General features: G+C 44.4%; 2 protein-coding genes across 7 annotated transcripts in view; one reads left to right on the top strand and one right to left on the bottom strand.

Annotated features, from left to right (window-relative positions):
* Nucleotides 1-3,628, bottom strand: TMEM60 (transmembrane protein 60). Of its 2 annotated transcripts, none has more exons than XM_017811460.1 (2): nt 3,526-3,628; nt 1-661 (listed from the first exon to the last, which is right to left on the bottom strand). In XM_017811460.1, exon 2 carries the CDS (start codon nt 617-619, stop codon nt 215-217), a length of 405 nt encoding a protein of 134 aa, XP_017666949.1. In that variant the 5' UTR covers nt 620-661; nt 3,526-3,628; the 3' UTR covers nt 1-214. The 2 variants fall into 2 exon arrangements, with proteins under 2 accessions (XP_017666949.1, XP_017666950.1); XM_017811461.1 differs by lacking the exon at nt 3,526-3,628 and adding an exon at nt 3,469-3,486.
* Nucleotides 3,629-4,909: 1,281 nt separating this feature from the next.
* PHTF2 (putative homeodomain transcription factor 2) overlaps nt 4,910-12,272 on the top strand; it is a 65,299-nt gene continuing 57,936 nt past the window's right edge. For 3 of the 5 annotated variants that reach the window (XM_017811515.1, XM_017811519.1, XM_017811518.1), the window contains exon 1: nt 11,532-11,729. The gene's annotated coding sequence lies outside the window, so the exon portion shown is untranslated. Of the gene's footprint in view, nt 4,980-5,622; nt 5,991-11,531; nt 11,730-12,272 lie in introns of those variants that run through there. The other 2 variants (XM_017811516.1, XM_017811517.1) reach the window with 2 other exon arrangements.

Consider the following 12,272-nt stretch of genomic DNA (forward strand, 5'->3'; position numbering starts at 1 on the left):
TTATGTTGAACAAATACTTTTATTTACAAGAGCATATGTGATAGTTTTAAAATAAAAAAATGGAACAAGTCTACTTCCAGTCTTCAGCCTGCTTTAGATAAAGTCTCCAGCTCGACTCATTTCTTATTTGGCTTTCTAGATCAAATTCATGGCAAAATGGTAATATTCTGGTAATTTGGTGCCAATCATTGGGCTGAAAACCACCTGGCAGAGCTCAGTCTCTTCGTACATAGAAGATGTTGTATCCCAGTTCCACCATCCCGCCAATAAGCAGGGCCCACAGTGGGATGAACACGTAGGCCAGTTTCATGGTGGTGAATCGCTGCAGCTTCGCGCAGAGGGCAAGGCAGAAGGCCAATTTCAGGAGCATTGCAATGAGGTACCAGGCTTTCTTCTTCATGTTCTGGGAGCCGTTCCGAGGGTCAAAGCCAGACTTGCACCGTCCAGCCATTTTTACAATTAACATAACTAGGAGAATTGTATCGAATATCCACACTGGAATGAAAATGAGGAACCAGTTCCATGGTGCTTTCTCATCCAACTTCAGCACCAGCATGATGAGGAAGAGTAACGTAAAAAGCCATGTCAGCAGTACTCTTTGCGCCAGGGACATTCTCATTTAAACAGCTGTGAGAGGAAGGCCTTCACTGTCAGCAACAACCTGAGAAAACAAAAGGGAGGAGGGAAGGCATCAAAAGATGGCACACCACCACCATTAGGCATGTTCCTCAAAGGAGAGGAATTTATGGTTCTTGCTTTCCCTGCCTTCCAACCTCATGCACACACTGTTTCCTGGCACTTCTTTTGTAACTACCATGCTCAGCTAAACACTGTTTGCTCCAGTCCCCCCTTCCCTTTAAGAGCCTTAAGTCAGACATGTAACTGCCTTAATCTAAATTTGGTCTGTGAAACAAACTGTGCCTTAATCCTAACCTAGCTGTCAGACTCATTTAGGGATTTTTGAATGCTAAGAATATGTTTAGATCCATCTTCCACCAGTACTGAGGCACTCACAGCTAATGCTTGAAAACAAACATAACAAAATAACCACAGTAAAATGTTAAACCAACTAAGGAGCAGAAGTAACAACCCCTCTGAGAGATCTAGATTTCATGCTACAAAGATGAATAACTAATATATACCAGTGAAATGGTGCTGAAATAGGTTTCTTAATTATTTTAAAAATTAGAGTTTAGAAATTTAATAATTCCCTTTACAACACTTGACATCCTTTCACCTGAAAGAAAATGAGCTTTGGTTTGTTCCCGATTACAAAAATATTTGAAATACCAAAAGTGAGATGTCGTGTTCGGAAGCATCTAATCCTCAGCACCAGATGCTGAGGGAAGGACAAGAGCTGCTTCCCCTCTGTCCCCTCAGTGCCCCTGCCCACAAGCTGCTGCACCTTCCTCTCTGTTATTACCAACCCTCACAACATCACCTGATAAGCCTGTTAAACTCACCCAACAAGCAGAAATCTACTACCACCTTTTTAACTGGGTTAGTTTTTTGCCAGATTAGGAAGCTGAACAAATTCTGTGCTCACATAAGCTTTGGAACCGGTAGGAGGGAAGTAGAAGTTGCTGTTTCAGCTGGTGAGGAGGTGACTTGCCACCTGGGAGCGAGGGGATAACCATGTTGTACACCAATAAAATTATCCTACAATTTACATCTGTGTTTTCTGATACACGGTTCAACAGATCTACTATTTTGTTCAGTCTGGGTCTGAAGTTTGAATGGATTTGATTTAAAGGATAGCAGTAGGATTTCTTTTAAGGAAAAGATCCAATTTTGCCTAAAATTGGAGTTGCTGTGAGTGCATCCCCATTTTGTGTTGGGGCTCACACTTGTGTGACCCAAGGCAGGCCAGTTCCTTCAGCTGAACTAGCCAAAAATAAAAGGGTCTAAAATAGGATTTTTAATTTGCTTTTCACAGTCTCAGTTCTGCTCAGAACACTAAAGGGTCTCATGAAAGCCAGTTACTGGCAGAGTGGAACCAGGACCCCCACCCTCCCCTTCCTTAGGGAAGAGGTGAAGCTCAGCAGTGACACTGAAGAGTCAATTGCTAAGAGGACAAAAAAATCAGAGGAAGTTTAGATAGCCTTGTTCTGCTCGTCGCAGAAACAAACCCAAACTAGCTGGCAGGTGCAGAGGATTACAGAACAATTACTATGTCCTGTCTGAAGCTTTTCCAGTATTTTGAAAACACTTCCAGTATTCTCAAGTACAAGTCTGTGGCTGAAGTGAAGAGTCGTGATCTGAAATGAAGTTTCAACATCCATGAGAATGTTTTTTGAAAAGCAGTTCTAGAAATCAATGCTACAAACACTGCAAGAAGGAGGCTCTCTGGATAGCAAACTGGAGAAAGCAGAAACCAAAGAGACAGACTGGAAACTTGGGCCTGAAAGGAAAAAAGAAATTCAACACTTTTAGAGGTATCAGGTTATCAGATACTCAAAGAAGGTCCTATCACCTGTCTCTGGAGGAAATGGGAAGCTACTGAAGATGTATTACATGAGGCTACTCAATTTAAGGTTGCTCACTTGAAAATATTTGCAGTTTCACGAGTGTTCAGGACCACTTTGTAACAACTGTAAAAAGCAGAGGCAGAAAACACAGCATGGGACGTTCTGCTGCCTTTCTCTGACTTAACAGATGTTACTGCAAGATTAGACAGGACTGCAAAGCCCGTCAATTTTAGAAGCTTTTTTGGATGAAAACTCAAGAAAATCCAAGTGTACTTTTGAGAGATCTTAAAGTCCAAGTAAAGAAAAGTACCAAATTTTGAAGACTGACAGCTGGGTGTGCAGCTGACAATATGATGGAGGGTTTGATTACATGAAGCATCTCGTAGTGGAAGATATGATGGGCAGACTCTTTGCTGGAGCCCAGCTATCCCAACACCACGGGGAGCACTTGGAAAATTTAGATGCAGCTGTGGTACAGGTCTGACCTGGCTCTTCTGTGAGAACTGGGGATGTCAAAGGCAGAGAGTGACAATAAAAAGGCTCTTGACACCTTACAGGACCCACATAATTAGGAAGTGAGAACTCTCAGTGATGAAAAACATCAAGGAGCATCACTGACCTTGATGGGACGATCTGCATAATCAGGATGTTATGAGAGCTAATTCTGTCCTATTTAGAAGGAAAAAATTAAGTGGAGGGAAACTTACACATGACAATCAGTGCAGCGGTAACGATAAGACAGATCTGTACATTTAGATTTAAACCTTGAACATCGCCTAAAAAAGTCCTGAAATTTACATTATGCTGAAACCAAGTTAAACATAACTCCAACTCGATTAGATAGCATTTTGAACCTATTCAGCAGGTACGAGTAATTTAACACCTAGAAAGAAATACCGCGGTAGGCCCGGTTTAAAATCCCGTTTAAGCACAGCTTTGCTATTCACAACCTCGGCCCCTCCCTCGGCCGAGAGGCCTTGTCCCGCCAGGCCCCGCTCACCCGGCCATGCCGGAGGCTCCCTGAGATGGAAGCTCCCCCCGGCCCCCCGTCACCTACCGCACCGCAGGTCCCGGCGCAGCCCCCGGTTGGCGGGGCCCGCGCTCGGCTGAGGGGGCTGAGGGGCGGCCGGGCCCTCCCCGCCCGCTGCGCCTCAGGGCCCGCCCGCCTCCTGCCCCGCCCCGCGCCTACCATTGGGCAGCGCCCATAGCCGTCCTGTTGCTATTGGTCTACTGTCACGTCGCTCAAATCAATCCCCGCCTCCTTGAGCTCACACAGCCCCTCGAGGCCGGCCTGCCCTGAGCCACGCCCCCCCATCGCCGATTGGTGCAGAGGTCTGTCTGTCAATGGGGCCTCGCCTCCGCCCCTCCAGCCGTCCGTCAAACCTCAGCCCCGCCTCCCTCGCGCTCTCGTTGGGCAGCGCCGCAGCCAGTCACGTCTCGGCCCCGGCCCCGCCCCCGCCAGACGGGGGCGGTGCTGTTTGGCCGCCGGCCCGCACTCGGCCCCGCCCCTCGCCCCGCCCCCCGGCGGCGCGCGAGCCGGTGGCGCGCTGTTGCTGCCGCCGCCGCCGCCCGGGCGCGCGCGCCGCTCCCCCCGCCCCCCTCCCGCCAGCTGTTGCCTCGCGCGCGCCTTCCCGCCGCCGCCTCGCGCTCCCGCGGCCGTTGCGTGCGGCGCGCGCTGCCCCGCGGCACCGCCGACGGTGAGAGATGGGGGAGGGGGCACCGCGGGCGCCCCGGCCCCAACGCGGGGGCAGCGCGGCGAGAACCGGGGGCGCCGAGTGCCCCGCGCCGCTGGGGAAGGGGCCGACCGGGGCGTGGAGCGGGGGGACGGCCGGGGCGAGGCGACTGTGCCCGCTCGGTGCGGGGGCACAGCGAAGCGGCGGCGCCGGGCGCGCATCCCCGGCGGGGCTGCCCTGGGCGGGCGGCGGGAGCGGGGCTGCTGCCGAACGCCGCCCCCGGGGGGATCCCGGCCGGGGCAGGGGCGGGCGGCCGCGGCCTCCCCGGCGCCGCGGGTCCCTCTGGCGGGGGCCGGCGCGGGGCCGGTGCCGGTGCCGCCGGGGCGCGGGGTCCGAGCGCGGCTGCGAGCGGTCCCTGCCCGCCGGGTCCGGCCGGGGCTGCGGCCGCGCCGTCCCGGGGCCGGCGGTGCCCGGGCGCTGTGCCCGCTCCGCCGGGTTCGTCGTGGGCGGCGGAGCTGCGGTCACGGTCCGGGGCCCTGCCCCTGGCTCCTGCCGTGAGGCTCCTTCTCCCCGCGGAGCTGCTCGGACGCACCGAGCGCTGCCCCAGTGCCCGGGTCAGGTGATAGGAGTTCTCTTCCCTTTAAAGGTCCTGAATTTCGGCATCTTCACAGTCGCCTCTGTCCTCATCTCCCGTGTTCTTGAGTTTTACGTTGCCTTCTTCTTCTTTTAATGTTTTCTTTCTCAATCCTTATCCCTTTTCTTTCATTTTCCATCCTAGACCAGTGACAAACTGACTACGGCTTGCCCTTGGTTTCCAAGTTGGGAATCAAAATGTTAGGTAACTTCCCATCAGGTGAAGTTCCTGCTGTCACATTCATTTCCCTGGTATTTTATTTGCTGTCTTTTCTTTGAAAAAACAAAGGAGCTGAGGAAAATTTTTTCCGTGGTAGTAGAAATATCCAGGTGTTTGTTTCTTTTACTTTTGGTTTTCATACATAGTCTCTGAGTGGGTGTGATTTACGTGTATCAGATTCAGGGTTAGTTTTAGTCCTTAATGTCAAGCTCTGTGCTTGGTGTTTTGCCTTTTATTGCTTTTAGATGTTACTGGTCACTTGAAATGTAGTGCCGCTGAGTCTTGCATTTTGTTCCAAATTTGCCAGTGTCTTGTCCCTCTGTCATATAATTAACAGGAAAAAGTAATTAATTCGAAAACCTAACTTGTTGAAAGAACTTTAATTAACGTTCTGAAATTCTTAGTGATGAAATGTTCCTACAGAAAATACAGCTGGTTTTACAGTTTGGACACACGAGTTCTCTAATAGGAATGAAGCTAAATACAGTGTGTCATCAGTAATTTGTCTGCTTATATCTTCCTGTTGATGCTGTTAAACAGATGGTGGTATCTGTTTTATCAGGGAGAAGTGCATCACTTGAAATAACCTGTTAATCCTAGTAAGTGAATCCTAATATCTTTAGCTGCACTTGGAGTGGTCAGTACGTGGCAGAAGGATATATTTCTGTTATATACATTAGCACTTGGCATGAGACTTTGTTTTCCTGGGGTTAAGAGGCTAAAAGTGTTCTGTGAATAAATCTCTGGGTTATAAATAGCTGTATGTTTTTGGCTATTTCTGTAGCTCCGAAGGTTTTGGTGATCTTCTTTGATTTGCCTCTTTATTTGTAACTCCCTGGAAAGGATAATCTTTTTCTCAGAAGTCTTATTTCTTTTCCAGTACGGTGTTTATGAACTGATGTATGCACGCATATCACCCCCACAGACTCCACTGTACAGTATTTATGAGCAATTTTCATTTCTGAAGGTGATGGCTGAGAGCAGTGCCTGGAACTGGTGCGTTTAAGATCCTGATCCATGTTTGAAGTGGAATGTTTGTGCAGTTAAATGTTGTGTTGCTATGTTTTACTGCCAATGTATGTTTTTGTTTTGGATATAAATATTACAAAGGATAAAACACAAGCCTGAGTCACCTGAAAAAGAATTTTGAAACTTAATTGGTTTAATTCAATGCTTGTACTAGAATTTTTTTCCTCTTGTATTGTGTGGAATGTGACATACCAGTAAATTGCCAGTAATTGTTGGGAACTCCATGGGGCACTTCAGATATTCTGGTACAACTGGATTTCTACTAAAGCAGAGTTAGCTCAGCTTGTCTCAAAAAGTTGGTCCTAGGTGTATCCATAGCTGCTGGGCATTGGTGTGAATTCTGGAAGAACTCAAACTGGTTGTTGCTGTGTATTAGAGCGGGACAGAGGTGTGTTAAAGAATTCCATCAACGTTGTTTGGGGCAGTTGACCAGGCAATGAAGAGTGACGGGGCTCTTGGAGTTGAACACTGCTGTTCCTGTCACAGCTGGCAGGGGTCACTGGAAAGCAGTGGACATAATTTCTTTCTTAATTCTCCAAAGCTACATATGCTGTTTTCCCAGACTTTTTCTAAATATCGTATCTTCTACTGATTTATAGTAGAAATTTTGTTGAAGAAATGTTTTTCTTTTCTCATGACCCATGGGAGTGAAAGCAATGACAGTCAAAGATTGGGTTCTGGTTTTTTTTTTTTTGTCTAGGAAGGTGTTCTTTTCATAATAAACAGCTTTGTCTATGGATTCATCACTGGACAGTTTATGTGAATTTTTAGCAAGGCTTAATAAGGGCAAAAAGCTGTCTGTCTTCTCCCACTTGAGTCACTTTTCAGATGATGAAACCAAAGTTAATGGCAACTAAAAGACATTAAGTACACAGTTTTTATGAAATTTTTATAAAACTTTTGACAGGTAGTGACCCAAATTAATATTCCCACCCAAAAAAAGGCAGTTATAATTGAGTCCCTTCCCTCTTCAAAAAGTGAGCAACTGCTGGGCAGTCTGTGTACTGAGCTCTGAGCCATCGTGGTGCCTGCTGGTACTGGAGCAGCCAAATAGTTGGGATGGTTGTTAAGATGGGTGGGGGGCAGGAAAACAATGATGGGTGAGGTGGAGCAGGACAATAGGGAGCCACGGGACACTGGTAAAAACAGACAGACTTAATTGCTTCTGCTTACAGGGCAAGGTAGGCCTGTTTTTTCTGTAATTTTTTTGTTGTTGTTGTTGTATGAAGGAAACAAAACAAAACTCTTGGGATACCTCTGTCAGGGGTACTGCTCCCTCTGACTGGTCAAGGGTGGTTGACCACCACTTACTCAAAGATAGGTGGTGGTGTGAAAAATAAGACTTTGAAAGCTTTAATTATCATGTTTTCTCCCTTGAGTTTACTGTAATGTTATTCATGAAGTCCTTTCCGAGTGCATAGGAAATGGTAAACTGCTTGTAGAAATCATATTCAAATTTGTAAGGAGAACACAAAGAGCTTAATAAATTGCGTGTAGAGATAAAAATAGTAATTAGGGCTATAATGTATTGCTGTGTAATGTTTGGGTATGCTCTACATGTAATCATAGAATAATTTAGTTGAAAGGGGTCATTGGAAGTCATCAGTCTTGTTCAACCCCATCTCAGAGCAGCTTCAAAGTTAGAGCAAACATGTACATATATGTAGAGATAGCCATTATATTGTCAAGAAATTTGGAAATACAGCTTGTGTATGTGGTGTGGGGGTTTTTTTATAGTTGAAGGGAAGGATATCAGAGAGTTCCTAGAGCTATACTCTTATTTCTTCATTTACACGTGTAAAGGGGATCTTTTTCCAAATTTGTTTTCCACTGGGAATACTCTTTAAGTGAAACATGTAATGTTCAGCATTTAATTCTTTGCTCATTTAAGGTGGTCTTGGTAGACATACTCCAGAGAGCCTAGATGGCTTCCTGGAATGAGTCCAAGCATTGGATTGAACTCTCATTTGGAAATAATTTGTTACTCTGTTCTTAAAAAATAAAATGCAATTGCAAAGTGGGAGAAGAAATTAAAGCAATATCACATCAAATATGAAATCGTGCAAGCCTTGCATTTTGGAAGTTGGCCAGCGCCAGATGCTTTTGGGGTTTAGGTGGTTGGCAGATGCTGTCTTGGCAGCTGAACACTCTTCATGTTGATCTGTCTGAGGGACAGTTTGTTCTATGTGTTGCTCACACGCTCTCCTTGGTATTGGCTTCTGGCCGTGGAGGGGTCGAGTTAAGGGGAGTGTTTGTATGGCCAAATACAGCCCAGTCATCTCTTTGGATGTTTTCTTGCATCCTGGGTCATGAAGCTTGAGATTCCCTCAGCTTTGTGTTGATTTTTTTTCCCCACTTCTTGTTAATGTGTGTTTAAATAGCTGCTTTCTTTTCGAATGGGAGTAAAGTCTTGGCTTCAATGACTTCCTGTGGTACTGACTTTAACAGTCCAATTATGTGTTGTAATATAATATTTCTCTGTTAAAAATTTGGCTTTACTATCCTCTCAGCTCAATTAATGAATGAAGTTCCCTGTATTATTGAAAACTGTTGTTTTCTTGACTGGATTTTCTGTGTATTTCTTAACGTCTCATTTAATCTATTATAATTCCTTTTTTTTCCCTGTTCATGCTTGCCTGTTTCAACAGGAGAGTCTTTTAAGTGATTGGCAATTCATAGCCCTTCTCAGAACACCTCCCTCATTATTTTAATATTCTTCTTCCAATAAAATATGTATGTTTCAAATCAGGTTGTGCAACCAACCAACAGAGCTGTACTGCAGTGTTTTCCTTGTCATTCCTCATTTATTCAACTGTCTCTGTGTTCTTCTGACTGTAGTATATTGGATGGAAGAGCTCTCTGAGCTGCCAAAGTTCCTTTCTGGATTTGAGATACCTGTCTTTAAAGCTTTGAGTAGTATGCATATAACATATGTAACATATAACACTTATAGATAACACTGACACGGTTGATTTTATGTTGCCTGTTCATTGTAAAAGTTAATCTGTATTCTTAAGCTTTGCCAATTTAAGATTAATTGTTATCTAGAAATGTTACTACTTCAGGTTTTCTTTTCTTCCCTGAAGTGTAAAAGATAAATACAGCAAGTCGCTGGACATATTTACAGAGGCTTAAAATTTGGAATAATAGGACAGGACTCAGTTCACTCTGTTTCAGGACTTAATTTAGGCAATACTTTATAGAAACACTAGTCTACTGGTCCAAATAGGAGGAGAAGGAGGGGGAAATAGTCTTAATTAGTCCAGATTAACAGTGTTAATGGTACAGTTGTCTGCTGTGTGATTGGCTCCGATGCTGGTGGAAAGAGGAGTGGGAGCTGGTGACTGAGGAGGGGTAGTGACTGTGGTGGTACTGCTTAGAGTGGTTAAAACCCTTGTGAAGCCTTACTAGGCCATTCTCACCTTCACCATCAGTTGTGTGGACCTTACACATCTTTAGGGAGTGATTGCTTTTGCTGGAAGTTCCCTCTTCAGAGTTCTGGAAACCAGAAGGAATGTGGGGCATCTCAATTTATTTGTAAGCCACCCTTAGCTGTCAGCGCCCAATGAAGCAGCGGTGTGATGAGTGTCTGTGTTTGTGTTTCTAGTAAAAGTCTGATGGTTGGCATACTTAGAGAGTTGGAAGTTGTGATTTCTGGATGCTCTCATCCTTTAACATGAGACCTTGGGAAAGAGGTAGCCACTAGGGCATGTGTATGCTGGATGAGGCCCCGAGTGTCTGCCTCTGTCACTACAGAGCACTCAAGCACATGAAGGCTGGTGGAACATAGAGACCAGACTAGGAAGGTTTAGTCTGAGTTTAGTTTTGGGATTAGGATGCTTCTACATGAAGGAGAACAGGGATTTGTGTGCACTTTGCCTTGGACTATCACTGAATGGAAGAGCTACAGGCCAGTGGTGGGTGATCCATGGAGCTCCTGGGCATCGGAACAGGTGATCACTAGGCCACTTTATGCAGTCTGGATGCTGCTGTTAATCTTCATTATCCAGTTAGCCCATGGCAGTGAAGAAGGTTGACTCCAAATTTTGTTCAGTGTTTCTGGCTGGTTTTGATCTGTGGCAATGTTTACTTTTCATAGACATCGGTCTATTTAGAAGTCTTTGACATCTTTCCAAAGGCTCTTTGAAAGTCCACGTATGTTCTATCACTTACTCGTGTTTATCAGTTAGTTTGACATGTTCAGAAATACTGATAAACTGAGACATGATCTTCCTCTGCAGAAACTGCTGATTAGACCCTATCAGATAGTCTTTAGGGTATAATGGTGTTCCATTTTTAATGATTGTTTTGAGGATCTTGCCAGATACACTTGTAAGGCTTGTTACTCTGCAATTCCTTGCTTGGATCGCTCCAGAGACTTTTTAAAGAAGAGAGATCCAGCATTTGCTACTGTGTTCCTGCAGAACAGTGGCTGTTACAAGAGACAGCAGCTTTTTCTGACAGCTCAGCCACTTCATGCCTCAGCTGCTTCAAAAACTTGCTGGATAACTATTTGTAGAACATGATGCAAACTTGGTGATTTAGGAGTGGTTTTCAGCTTCCTGACTGTAGTCATTGAGAAGCCACAACTCTGCTGTGCAGTGCCTGGTGACAGATAAACAAGCTCTCCTAAACACAAGTCAGAATTTCCAGTGAGCAAGATTTATTGTGTTTAGAATCACATGAAGGAGAAAAGGAGGCTAGCATTTTATTTCAAGGTGGATACTGTATTTGTTTTGTTGGTTTTTTCAAGTATTTGTTAAAGTGGCTGTATATATAAATTAAAAACTTGGTGTTTATAGATATTCTATTATTTAATAAAGTTATGACAGTTGTAAGAGCAAATCCCTGCAATATTTCAAGGATTTCTCAGTACAAGTTTGCAAATGTTTAGTAGGATATGTATGTATGTGTGTGGTATTTAGTACAAAAACCCCAGGAATTAAATAGAACAGAACTCAAGATTGACCATATACTGTGTTTAATTTAATTTTTTAAAAAGATACAGCATTTTCAGAAACGGCTTTTGGATCTATCGTGCTAGCAGAAATTACTGTATTTGGATTAATGGGAATTTTGAAACTAATGTCTCTTATAGAAGATAAGCAAAATTAGCTTGATTATAGTTTCCTTTAAGGGTTTGGATTTGTCTACTTTATTAAATGGTAGAGTATGTTTAAATAGTAGAAGCTTTTTGCTAATTTATGGATACTTTGGCTGGCTCAAGGGTAAATTATGAGAGGTGTAGGATCCTGGATTTCTCTGTAGAAGAGTCCTTCCCCCCTATTTTTATGAGTAAGGTATCTATGAGATTGTGTCATGTCACTTCAAATGGAGCCATGGGCCAGTTATGTAACAAAATTAGGAAACTTGCACAGACCTTAAAGCTGAGGGCATAGATTCCAGAAATGGCTGCAGCAGTTGCAGCAACTGCACGCAATGTTCTTCTACCAGAACCTGAAATAAATCTCAGAAACCCTGATAGTCAACATTTTGTTGCTATTTCAGACAGTTGTGTAATTCTCTGGCAAAACAAGTATTCCTTGGGAGACAGTTATTTTCTGTGGTACTTTCTTGCTTCAAGTGTTGGTGTGTTTGCTGTGGAAGTGAAGATGGCTAAGCTGAGCCTACTTCCCGTCAGAATTTGAAAACTGTTTCTCACTACAAGCTCTGTGCTACATCTGTGAGATCTTGCTGTCTGGGCTGGTAAGTGATAAAGGGCATGAACTTATAAGGAAGAATAAATGTGCAGTGGCAGAAGTGGAATCAGATGCAGTGGTTTGTGGGTAGAATACAGAGGCCTGAGAAAGTATCAGTTTTTCAGTCCCTGACATTTTACTGGAGGCACAGGCGGGCATGGACATGCTGCCAAGTCTCTGTATGTGTCATGGTATATGAGACATGTTTGGTACATCTCTGTTCAAAAAGTACAGGGCTTGTTACACAGCAGCCAGCATAGACACTGATTCATATTTTGTTGTTGATGCTGTTGGCCTGATAAACTCCTCAAACAAACAAAAAATTCCTCAAATATACATCTAGAGATGTTCAATTTTTTTTTTTTATCTGTTGTTTGGGGGGGATTGTATTTTGGGTTTTCAGTGGTTTTGTTGTTTTTTTGTTGTTTTTTTGTTAGGAATGCTGGTTTTAGTAGAGTTGTTGTTCCTTGGGGAAAGCAAGTTTGTTAATTCCTCTTTATTTACAAACTATTATGACCTTGGATTGCAAGACAGCAACTTGGGGGGGCTT

This window comes from Lepidothrix coronata, unplaced genomic scaffold (assembly GCF_001604755.1).
Source record: "Lepidothrix coronata isolate B3197 unplaced genomic scaffold, Lepidothrix_coronata-1.0 Scaffold32, whole genome shotgun sequence".
Taxonomy (NCBI): Eukaryota; Metazoa; Chordata; class Aves; order Passeriformes; family Pipridae; genus Lepidothrix; species Lepidothrix coronata.

Bases quoted from the DNA above. Each gene is read 5' to 3' on its own strand.
- TMEM60 (XM_017811460.1), bottom strand. From the start codon at position 619: ATGAGAATGTCCCTGGCGCAAAGAGTACTGCTGACATGGCTTTTTACG.